This window comes from Pristiophorus japonicus, chromosome 26 (assembly GCF_044704955.1).
Source record: "Pristiophorus japonicus isolate sPriJap1 chromosome 26, sPriJap1.hap1, whole genome shotgun sequence".
Classification (NCBI taxonomy): domain Eukaryota; kingdom Metazoa; phylum Chordata; class Chondrichthyes; family Pristiophoridae; genus Pristiophorus; species Pristiophorus japonicus.
In genome coordinates, this window is record NC_092002.1 from 13132352 (window position 1) to 13144513 (window position 12162).

Consider the following 12162-nt stretch of genomic DNA (forward strand, 5'->3'; position numbering starts at 1 on the left):
GTATTTAAAAAAAAAAGAAAGAACTTGCATTTCTATAGCGCCTTTCACAACCCCCAGGACATCCCAAAGTGCTTTACAGCCCATGAAGTATGTTTTGAAGTGTAGTCACTGTTGTAATGCCGTAAAACGCGGCAGCCAATTAGCGTACAGCAAGCTCCCACAGACAGCAATGTGATAATGACGCAGATAATCTGTTTTTGTGATGTTGATTGAGGGATAAATATCGGCCAGGACACCGGGGATAACTCCCCTGCTCTTCTTCGAAATAGTGCCCTGAGATCTTTCACGTCCACCTGAGACAGCAGATGGGGGCTCGGTTTAACGTCTCATCCGAAAGACGGCTCCTCTGACAGTGCAGCGTTCCGTGAGCAGTGCACTGGGAGTATCCGCCGCGATTTTTGTGCTCGAGTCCCTGGGGTGTGGGACTTGATGACTATTTAGTGTCTGTGATGAGGAACGGTGGGGGTTTAGTGCAGCACGCAGCTAACTGGTTGCAAATGATTACTCCATCTCTAATACGTTATGTAGCGAATGCAACGTGTGGTTAAGGCCCTGATGTGGATGTGCAGCTGCCTGTGCGTTGCCCCCTCCCTCACTCTTTAGAAACTCGTTTCTTTCTCTCCCTTTCTCGCTCTTGCAGGGTTCTGTGCGGATCGAGGGTGCGTGTCGAGCTGTCGAATGGGATGTCGCGCAAGTCGCGCTTTGGCCGTCCTCCGGCTCGCCGCCAGTTTGACCCCAATGACCGTTGTTACCAGTGCGGCGAGCGTGGCCACTATGCTTACGACTGCTACCGCTACAGCAAAAGGAGGCGAGGCATCAGGTAAGCTGCAGGCGGGGGGGCACGCTGGCCGCAAAGTGGGGCAATCGGCATCTTTCAGATCAGCAGAATAAGCATGGGTCTTAGGAAGGAACTGCTATATAAGTAACTGGCCCTTGAAAAATCTGAGCAAAACGAAGGGAAGAACTGTGTAAAAGTCCAGAGAGAGAGAGCAGTAAGAGAGGTTGGCGAACCTTTACCGGCCTGGTGTTGCCCTAGCACAAGTGTTTCATTGGGAGATTGGCAACGCAAGGTTTTCCATGACCATTCCTCCCGCTGCAGTGATTTCTGCCGTATATTTGGCCAAACGCCACGCTGTCTTGTTCTTGAATCGAATGCTCTGAAACGCCTGGTCTAGCAGCCCCACTGACTGGTAAAGTTCTGCTCGGTTGTGTTCCAGCGCACAGCAATATTGAGGGAGTCCCGTTACCTACAGCTTTAGAAGATCATATCGTTCGCCCTTGCACCTTGGCTTGCTTCTCTCCCACCAAAAGAGTGCAACACATGGGCGCTCCATTAAATTCCTCTAGGCTGCGGGTAACGGAATTTGCTAATGGAGGTATCCAAAATGTTTTATCTTGAAGCGACTAATAACATTTTTAGAAGACTTAGAAAAATGTTTTCCAATTTCCATGTTGTTTTTGTATGCAAGCGTATATTATATATGTCTGATCTGTCTTCTGTTTAAATGCTAAAATATGTACATGTTTGAATGTCTTAACCTTTTTTAAAACTTGCCCTGTATATATGTAAAGTAAGTTTTCACTGTACCTGTACCATGCAGTTTGAACCCTGTTAATTGGGACTCCCAAGGTGGAAAGATCCTAATGTTGCACGGATCAAAGTACCCCACAGACCTGAACCTGTCCATCCCGGGGAAGGCCCTGCCTAGTCTGTCCAAATTAACAGACGTCAGCTGTTTGTGAAATGAGTTGAAAGTTGCGAATTAGTGAGGTGCATGTTGACTCCAGCGTGACAGTAAAGACAGATCCTGCGAATAATTAGTAATCCCAGACAGTTGTTCGTTGATGCTTTTAGTTTTGAGGAATAGATTGTATTGGTGGCAGGGATGGAACAATCAGTGTTTTTAAAAAAAAATTTAATTGCCACATGCCCACGCTGACTGTAACCTTTGACCCCCTGCTTCCCTTGTGGCAAATTGCCAGATGGAGAAACCGCAGATTTTTTTTTCCCCCCAATTTGTTTTTCACCCACTCCTGAAGGTGCAACCTCCTCCTGGACTATGGTTCCCTCGGTGTCCCGTCTCCCTCTGGTACCCATGCACAAGTGGCTCTTCCATCGGTGAGCCTGGCTGGTGTGAGTCGGCAGACCATTGCTCCATGGAGGGCAATCCCAAACTTGACTTCAACCTCCTGCATGTTTCTGCAGGCGTGATAACAGAATGGGAATGCTGACTTTTCTTTGTCTCCTTCCCCACCATTCAATTGAACAGCCGCCTCCGCTGAGATTCGTTAATTCACTGCGAACTGGAAATTGGACACGGGGCCTTCTGGAACACTGGTACTTCACAGTGTGGTGCATTTGCCCAGTTGGGCCATTGGGGGGGGGGGGGGGGGCGGGCAGGGGGCAAATGCAGTTTTGTCGAACTAAAAATTGATGTGGCCGTTTTTTTTGGGGGGGGTCACACCATTCTAATCTTGCTATTGTTCCTCCCTAACCACCGGGCTGACTGTATTTTTCAAGGGCTGTTAACAATGTTTCTGGTGTAATAATTATTCTTTGGCTAACGATTCACCTGATCCAACCTTTCAGGTTGCTGCATTTGAGTCTGCCGCCATGGTTAATGATCTTCTGACCCTCATGGCACCGGGCCTTCTAGCAAACTTTGGCCACTGCGGGTTCAGATCTCCTGTGGTGTGCACATACCAGTCCTCTACCTGAGGTTCTGCTTCGTCCTGCCTTTAACAAAACAAAAAAAAAAATCAATCTACAGTCTTTGAGATACAGAAAATTGGCCTGTTCTAAAGATGTAACGCTAAAGTGCGCCCATCAAGCCGCGTAATCAGGCTCTCCGGTTTGCGAGAGGAGCGTCCATCTTAGTCCGTCCTAGTCCAAACTCCCCTCAAATATTCCACAATCAAGCACCACATGTATCCTGATTTGGGCTTTGTGTTTGGAAGATCTGCTAGATACAACGAGAAATGAACATAATTAGACCAACCTGCGTCTTCTAGATCTTCTAGATCTCTCTGGGGGCAGAGACGGCTAATCTGTTCTGTAAAGGTTAATTTCTTATCAGGAGTAGTTTATAATTTTACAAGCCTTTTTTTATAAAAAAAAACAGTATTTAATTTTAATGTGACATTTTTTTTAACACTTTCAATTAAAAAAAGTGGCTGTGCAAATCCACGTTTAACTTTTTAAAAGTAACCGTTTTGATTAATTTTTTGACACTTGTGCAGCATGGCTAGCTGTCGCGCGTGCTCTTACACCGCGCCCGCTCATAATCTTCTCTTCTGTTTTAGTCGGTCGCGGTCTAGGTCTCGGTCCCGCTCGAGATCCAGATCCAGGGGCCGCCGTTATACCAGGTCCCGCAGTCGCAGCCGCGATCGGTAAGTGACTGGAGCCAGTTTGGGGAGGGGGGTGTGTGTGTGTGTGGGTGTGTGTGTGGGTGTTGGGTCGGCGGCCATTATGCGGGACGGTAACTCTGTTAATGTAATTTTTTTTCTCGTTGCAGCCGATCCCGTTCCCGCTCTCCTTCATATTCGAAGAAGAGAAGTCGGTGAGTGTCAAATCCGTAACCTTCAAATTAGAGCGAGGGGGGGATGTCGGCACTTCTTCACACACAGGGTGGTGGAAACGTGGAATTCTCTCGGTCCAAATACACTGTAAAGGCTGCAGGTCAATTGAAAATGTCCAAAATGATGATTTTTGTTAGGCGAGAGTATTGATGGTTACAGAACCCAAGGCGGGTAGATGGAGTTAAGATCAATATCCGTCATGAGTGGCTGAGCAGGCTCGAGGGGCTGAATGGCCTACTTCTGTTTCAATGAAATTTGGAGCAGAGGAAAACTTGGAACTGCCTCCTCCTCCCTCCACCACCCCCTCCTATTCTCTCCTAAGCCCTCCTCTCCTCTCCGCTGCCGCTCCCCCTATCTCCGCCGTCACGCCCCCTTGTACACTATAATTAATGCTACCATATGGAGTAGTTGAGGTGAATAACATGGATGCATTTAAGGGAAAGCATGAGAGAGAATGGAATAGAGGGTTGTGCTGATGGGTTAAATGAAGTAGACTGGGAGGAGGCTCGTGTGGAGCATAAAACCTGTTGGGCCAAATGGCCTGTTTTTGTAGTGTAGTTTGTATGTAATCTTTGCAGATATTTTATTGCCCCCTGTTAGTGCAGTTGCTTCTCATTTTTACATTGAGTTGGGCTGTTGGCCTGAATCCATGTAATCAAGATTAAAGTAGTCATTGAAGGTCTTGTATTATATCCTGATGGTGGCCAGTCCCGGGATAAGGTTTGGTTTGGATTGGGATTTTGATGCAGTGGATCTTAATAGGAATTGTGGACACGTTGGGAGGTGTTGGGTCACATGCGCACAAACTATTGTTCAACGTATTGGGCTTGCAGGAGTGTAAGCCCAGTGAACTGACTAACTCTTCTGAATGTCCTTTTTAATATGGCGCAGTTTAAAATGGGTAGTGTGTAATGTTGTTTTAACAGCAATCCTTCTCTCTCTCTCTCTCTCTCTCTCTCTCTCTCTCTCTCTCTCCAGGTCCCTCACTCCAATGAGGTCCAAATCCAGATCTCCACTTAGAAGAAGGTAGGTGGAATTCTTTTTCTGTTCAGAGCGCCGCAATTCGGAAAGTTTTATGCGTGTTTCCGTGGAGGGGAAAGGGAGTGGTCATTCTCTGAAAGGCCAAAGTGTGTGTGTGGAGGAGAGTAAACCTCTCTCCCCAAAGCACCACTGGCTCTGTGAGTAGCTGAACCATGAACAACTAGGAAGGTTCCCGGGTTCACTGCCTGGTACGTGCTGATTTAGCTGATGCTAGCCGCAGTGGCGGTGATGCAGTGCTTCAAGTGTGATTAGGCTGGAGAGCCTCTTATTGGCCGGCATGGACATGATGGGTCGAAATGGCCTCCTTGGGTGCTGTCGACTTCTAATTAACCTCCGCATTCCTGGGTTGGGGAGGAAGGTTTCCATCTCCTGATCATTATCCAGTGTCTCCTGATAGAGGTCCACCAATGTGGGCATTAGACAAAGACCAGAATCAGCTTAGCTGTGATTCCTCTAATCTGCCTGCACTTGGGGCAATTGTTTAAAAAATCGTTCCTGGGATGTGGGCGTCGCTGGCAAGGCCGGAATTTATTGCCCATCCCTAACTGCCCTTGAAAGGTGGTGGTGAGCCGCTGCCTTGAACCGCTGCAGTCCGTGTGGTGAAGGTGCTGTTGGGTGGGGAGTTCCAGGATTTTGACCCTGCGACGATGAAAGAACGGCCGATATATTTCCAAGTCAGGGTGGTGTGTGACTTGGAGGGGAACGTGGAGGTGGTGGTGTTCCCATGCGCCTGCTGCCCTTGTCCTTCTAGGGGGTAGAGGGGGTGGGTTTGGGAGGTGCTGCCGAAGAAGCCTTGGCGAGTTGCTGCAATGCATCGTGTAGACGGTGCACACTGCAGCCAGGGGGCGCCGGTGGTGGAGGAAGGGAATGTTTAAGGTGGTGGATGGGATGCCAATCAAGCGGGCTGGATGGTGTCAGACTTCTTGAGTGTTGTTGGAGCTGCACTCATCCAGGCAAGTGGAGAGTACTCCTGACTTGTGTCTTGCAGATGATAGGAAGGCTTTGGGGAATCAGGAGGTGAGACACTCGCCATAGAATACCCAGCCTCTGACCCACTCTTGTTGCCACAGTATTTACGTGGCTGGTCCAGTTAAGTTTGTGGTCAATGGTCAATTAACAGTCAGTTGGACAAGGTAGTGGGATGAGGCAATTATTGTCAGGAGGGGAGACAATTGACTGGAAGGTTATTTATTGTTTTAAATGAAGACCCTCCCCACCTAGCTTTGCCAGGTAGGGTCTGTTGCTCTGCATAGTCATTTGGCAACAACTTGTATTTATCCTAGCGCCTTTAACATAAAACCATTCCGAGGCACTCCACAGCAGTGCAACTATGTAAAAACCAGACAAAAATCAACACCGCTCCAAAGGAGGGTCTAGAGGGTGACTAAAGGCTTAGCCAAAGAGGTGGATTTTAAGGGGGCTAATGATTAGAATTTTTTCCCCCACACCAATTATATCCCCATCTCTCCCAAGGCTGTTACCTGCTTGAAGCCCGATGACTGCGTAAGTACACTTTCTTTTTGAGTCTTGACTGTAAGTGTTGATGGGCCATTTGACTGCAGGAGGCATCACACCTGAGCCTGATCCTGTCACTTCCAGCAGGGGTTTTGGGGCAGTGTGAAAGAAGGGGATCCTGGCTGGGCCGAGGTGAGCTTCCAACCACACGTCCGCTCTGTCATCAAGGCCGCCTACTTCCACCTTCGTAACATCGCCCGTCTCCGTCTCGGCCCCTGCCTCCGCTCATCTGCTGCTGAAATCCTCGTCCGTGCCTTTGTTGACCTCTAGACTTGACTTCCACCCTACTCAAATTGGTCTCCCAGCTCTTCCTTCCCTTCTAACTCTCACCAGTCCTAATGCCCGTCGCCCCCTGTGCTCGCTGACCTACGGCTGTCTACCAACTCCTCATTTAAAATCCATTCCTGTTTCAAATTCCTCCTGGCCTCACTCCTCTCCGCTCTCTGACCTAGCGGCTCCTGGTCTACCAACGCCTCGATTTAAATAAAATTCTCATCCTTGTTTTCAAATTCCTCCATGGCCTCACCCTCTCCCTAGCCTCCTCTAGCCGCACAACCCTGCAAGGTCTCGCCGCTCGTCCAATTCTGGCCTCGTGCGCATCCCCCATTTTAATCGCTGAACCAATGGCGGCTGTGCCTTCAGCTGCCTAGGCCCCAAGCTCCGAAATTCCTTTCCTGGAGGCGGAGGCCTCTCTACCTCTCCTCTTATGATGCCTTTGGTCATCTGTCCTGATATCTCCTTGTGTGGCTCGGTGTCAAATTTTGTTTGATAATCATTCCTGTGGAGTGCCCTGGACCTTTTACTACATTAAAAGACGCTGTACAAGTTATTATTGGGTTCTCCCTGTAACCCAAAGCCACTAGGGCTAACCCAGCACTGACCTGGGATCGAACTAGGTGCCTCACTGATGTGTATAGGTCAGCTACTTGCTGCACAAAATGTCTTGCCCCATAATGGGACCTCTAGTGATACATAAGCACCCAGGAGCATCCTGGGAAAACTCTAGGCCGTTCCTTTCAAAACTGCCAGTGGAGTCCTTTGCAATGAAGTGTTCTTTAATGTACTGTCTTGACATGAATTTTGTCCGGAAATGTCTTGATTTGAGTTCTTGGTGAGTGTCATGAGTGGTAAAATGGTGAATTTATTTTGTGCAGTATATGATAGTGAAATGATTGGTACTTGCATGCATAGTATGCTGTATAGTGTGTGTTCTCTCTCCCCCTCCCCCCCCCCCCCCTGCTTTTCCTGAAGATCTCTGGGTTGCACTCTTGCCTCTGAATCAGAAGGTTGTGGGTTCAAGTCCCACTCCAGAGACTTGAGCACAGAAATCCAGGCTGACACTCCCGGTGCAGTGCTGAGGGAGCGCTGCACTGTCAGAGGTGCCGTCTTTCGGATGAGACGTTAAACCCGAGCCCCGTCTGCTCTCGCAGGCGGATGTAAAAGATCCCATGGCACTATTTTGAAGAAGAGCGGGGGAGTTCTGCCCGGTATCTTGGCCAATATTTATCCCTTCACCAACATCGCTAAAACACATTATCTGGTCATTATCACATTGCTGTTTGTGGGAGCTTGCTGTGCGCAGATTGGCTGCCACGTTTCCTACATTACAGCAGTGTCTCCACTTCAAAAAGTACTTCGTTGTAAAGGGCTCTGGGACGTCCTGAGGTTGTGAAAGGCGTTATATAAATGCAAGTCTTTTTCCCTGAAGCGGGTGGCCATGTGCTGAGCCTCTCCCTCGCAGGTCTCACTGGATGGTGATCAGGCGTGCTGTGATCCCTCCCTCGGCTGGAGATGTTGGAGCCAATCGTGGCCCATCCTGCCACACTCATCATTTACGTACTGAGCCCCCATGGGTTCCAGGCAAAGTGTCAGGAATTCCCTTCGATACTCTTCCCGTCTAAAAAGCCACGCAGCGCGGCACTCTATTAATAAGTAACAGCACGCTGCCGTCTTGACCTGACTTCTGAACTGCAGTTCGCCTGTCTCATTAGGAAATGAGAACACAAGAGTGGTTAGCTTGTGGGTCAGTGACACAGCAGGTCGCTGTGCACACAGCACGTGTTCCCGGTTCACGCAGTGCAAGGCCGCTCGAAAGACGAAGAGTTCACGATGCAGAGAGAAAATCTGATTAGACTTGCCGGTTCCTGCTTGCCGATTGTATTATTAAAGCTCGAAGCCTGGCGAGAAATAACCGCTCACTCCGCAGCGGCAACGCTCGATGTGGTTACGGTGTGGTCAGGGCAGTGAGCATTACTACGCTGTGATCGGTGCCATCGGCACGTAAATTGGGACATGGCGGGAGCTGAACACTAGTTTCTCTAATATTTAGCCCTTCAAACTCACAGTCTTGGTCACTGTCTCTTTCCATGAAACGCGGAAGGTAAGTCCCGCCCGTTTAGCAACCGACCACGATGTAGTGCCTTTTACGGTAGAAAAATGCCCAAAAGGACTTGAGGTGTAATCAGAAAATGGCCGCCGAGACACCATGTGTTTGAGGTGAGGGGGGGCTGCCATCTTTAATATAGGAAGCCTTCCCATCTATAATGTGGGAAGCCGTACAGCCTGGTCAAGGTGCGGTTAAAGGGACGGTCTTGGAGGAAAGGGAGGTCGAGAAGCAAAGAGGTTTGCGGAGAGAGTTCCACAGTGTGGTGCTGAGATGGCTGAAGGCACAGCCGCCGGGGGGACGGGAGGGAGGGGGTGGGCACAAGAGCACGGGAACGGAGGGTTTGGGTGCATTGTATGAAGAAAATTAAACAAGTGGCTGAGCGTTTGAAGTTTGTGGGGAAGCTGGACACCAATGAGGCGAGGGATGGTAGCAGTGTGTTTGAGAAGTTTACAGAGCAGGTGTAGAATGGTTTCAGCATTTTCCAGAGACAAGAATGTGTTTGTGTGTTAAGTCAAACTCGCTGCTGTTTCAATGAACCTTCAGTTCGATGTTGGTGGTTCTATCTGGTCAGAGTTTGTCCTCGACCTGTACGCTCACCTCTTGCTCAGTTAGCATGTCTCTTCCCTAATGTAACTTATTACTTCTGTAGTAAAAGGACAAGGAGGAAGTTGACATTTTGGGCATGAGCCTTCAACAGCTGTTGGCTGACAGCCAACCATGCGATGAGGTAGAAACCACCAGGTTTGTCTCATGAAAGACCGCTGGGCCCAATCTGGCATTACACCTGAAGTACTCTGTCCCTTTAATGTTATGTGAAAACTGAAACCCAGTCTAAGGCACTGCATTTGAGAGAGCTAGTGAGAAGCTAGTTGCTGCTGTCTTGGAAACAGAGTGACCCTTTGTAGTTGAACCGACAGGATTGAGGTGGAACTTATGCTCCCTGGGCATTTTGTGAAATTTCTGTGGTCATGGACTGCTGAATGGGCATCTCAACAATTCTGTCACGAAGCTGGACTCCAGGAGTTGGGGTTATTTACTTTGCGAGAAAGACAAGCTTCGTTGGGATAAGACTTGAGGTTTTTAAAATAAAGGGATCGCACAAATTGGTTTGATGGGTCATTTGAAATGGATGGAGATGGCAGAAATCGAGTTCGGGTCGATAAAATCTGTGGCGTTGGGTTCAATGCCAGGAGGTATTTATTTGGCCAAGTCCTTGCTCTCTGAGTGGGAGAACTTTTGAAGACACAAATGACTGCAGTCCTCTTTGCGAGTTCCTGGTTTAGCTGTGATCGCAGAGTCATAGACAACCGTGCCGCCCTGGTGCTTGCGTGGTGACCTTGGCTAGTCGATCAGGAATTCCCTAGAGCTTATCCTGAATTATGCTTCCGGTGACCATGGGGTTATTGCACTGGAAGAGCAGACCACAAGCGACAACTTCAAATCCCACCATGGCAAGTTGGGAAACTGAATTCAAAAAATCTATTAATTTAGGCTTGGGGAAAATGCCCGAGAAAGCTGCTGGGTTTTTGTAAAACCCCAACTGGTTTGCTAAAATGCCAACACGTAACTCCTGCTCGTCATCATAGGCAGTCCCTTTGGAATCGAGGAAGACTTGCTTCCACTCCTGAAGTGAGTTCTTTGGTGGCTGAACAGTCCAATACAAAAGCCACAGTCTCTGTCACAGGTGGGACAGACAGTCGTTGAGGGAAGGGGTGGGTGGGACAGGTTTGCCGCACGCTCCTTCCGCTGCCTGCGCTTGATTTCTGCATGCTCTCGGCGTTGAGACTCGAGGTGCTCAGCGCCCTCCCGGATGCACTTCCTCCACTTAGGGCGGTCTTTGGCCAGGGACTCCCAGGTGTCAGTGGGGATGTCACACTTTATATCAAGGAGGCTTTGAGGGTGTCCTTGTAACGTTTTCTCTGCCCACCTTTGGCTCGTTTGCTGTGAAGGAGTTCCGCGTAGAGCACTTGCATGCCAGACACTAGACTCCCAATGTGGCCTGCCCAGCGGAGCTGATCGAGTGTGGTCAGTGCTTCAATGCTGGGGATGTTAGCCACACACTACGTGGTTGACTCTTCGTGTCCTCGACACAGCCAGGGTAGGGCACCGTTGTCTACATTCCAATGCCTTTTTTAAAAATTGGCTTCCGGTTTCTAATGTGGTTTACATGCTTCATAGAGGCACCGAAGGAGGCCATTCAGCCCATCATGCCTACACTGGCCGAAAAAGAGCTATCCAGCCTATTCTCACTTTCCAGCTCTTGGTCCGTAGCCCTGTAGGTTACAGCACTTCAAGTGCATATCCGAGTACTTTTTAAATGTGGGGAGGGTTTCTGCCTCTACCACCCTTTCAGGCAGTGAGTTCCAGACCCCCACCACCCTCTGGGTGCGAAAAGTTCTCCTCAACTCCCCTCTGAACCTCCTACCAATGACTTTAAATCTATGCCCCCTGGTTATTGACCTCTCTGCTATGGGAAATAGATCCTTCCTATGCACTCTACAAGTTGTTGCTGGATATAAAATTATAGATTTATATAGCGCCTTTAACGTAGTAAAACATCCAAAGACGCTTCACAAGAATGTTGTAAGACAGATCGAATAAATTTGACACTGAGCCACAGAAGAAGAAATGACGGTGGTGACCAAAAGCTTGTTCAAAGAGGTAGATTTTAAGGAGCGTCTTAAAGGAGGAGCGAGAGGCAGAGAGGTTTAGGGAGTGAGTTCCAGAACTAAGGGCCCAGGCAGCTGAAGGCACGGCCACCGATGGTTGAGCAGTTATAATGAGGAGCGCCGACATCTCTGAGTGGGGGGAGGGGTTTGTGAGGCTGATGGAGATGAGAGATAGGGAGGGGCGAGGCTATGGAGGGATTTGTAATCCTCAAATTAAGTCTCTCCCCCCCCCCCCCCCCCAGCCTCCTCTGTTCCAAAAGATGGAAAAAAACAATCCCAGCCAATCCAATTTTTCCCCATCGGTTTGCTGTGTGGCTTTCCTTTGATGGGCTTGGAACACAGAAGAATGTGAGTTCAGTTGCTGCCTTTTGACGGAGGTTTCGTTTTTCTTTCTTTCAGTCGTTCCCCTTCAGAAGGTTCACGGAAGAGCCCCAGTCCAGTGAGAGGCGATTGAAACGGACAAACGTTGTGACGTGCACGGCAATGGAAGGGGCCCTCGTCGCCTGATGACCTTTTAAACTAACCTAGATGTTTTAGTGCCTTTTTACAATGCATGCATTCCACAGAGAAGTGTTACTGCTCTTCATTTAGCACGAGTAAATGTTATAATTTGAATGTTGTGAACTGGACTGTACAGCTTGTTCTGCGAGGAGCGTCCTCATTAGCTGACAGGGGTTCGGTAAAGCTGCTCGCATTTCTTTGTATTAAATTTTACACGTTTATCAAAGTACAGAGATTCTGCTTCAGTGAATTTGTCGCAGTACGTGCCAGGTAATGTTATGAAGGTTATACAATCGAATTTCTACAGCTTCCAGACCGGTTTAACTATTTTTGTCTCTTTACAGTTTTTTCCTCCCAATTCCCAATAATAAAAAAAAGGCTTAAAATATAACCCAAGTATGTGCTCTGTATTATAACGGTATGATGGAGAGGATACAAGTGCGAGATATATAGTGAAGCCTCTGGAATGGC

The 12162-nt window shown here is 48.7% G+C and overlaps 1 protein-coding gene across 2 annotated transcripts in view; it reads left to right on the forward strand.

Annotated features, from left to right (window-relative positions):
- Positions 1 to 11917, forward strand: part of srsf7a (serine and arginine rich splicing factor 7a) — a 29879-nt gene extending 17962 nt beyond the window's left edge. Inside the window, exons 3-8 of one of the 2 annotated variants that reach the window (XM_070867845.1) lie at positions 641 to 820; positions 3304 to 3390; positions 3516 to 3560; positions 4558 to 4605; positions 6094 to 6123; positions 11590 to 11917. In XM_070867845.1, coding sequence (XP_070723946.1) covers positions 641 to 820; positions 3304 to 3390; positions 3516 to 3560; positions 4558 to 4605; positions 6094 to 6109 — 376 coding nt within the window. In that variant the 3' untranslated portion in view covers positions 6110 to 6123; positions 11590 to 11917. The remainder of the gene's footprint in view (positions 1 to 640; positions 821 to 3303; positions 3391 to 3515; positions 3561 to 4557; positions 4606 to 6093; positions 6124 to 11589) is intronic. The other variant, XM_070867844.1, reaches the window with a different exon arrangement.
- Positions 11918 to 12162: the final 245 nt, after the last annotated feature.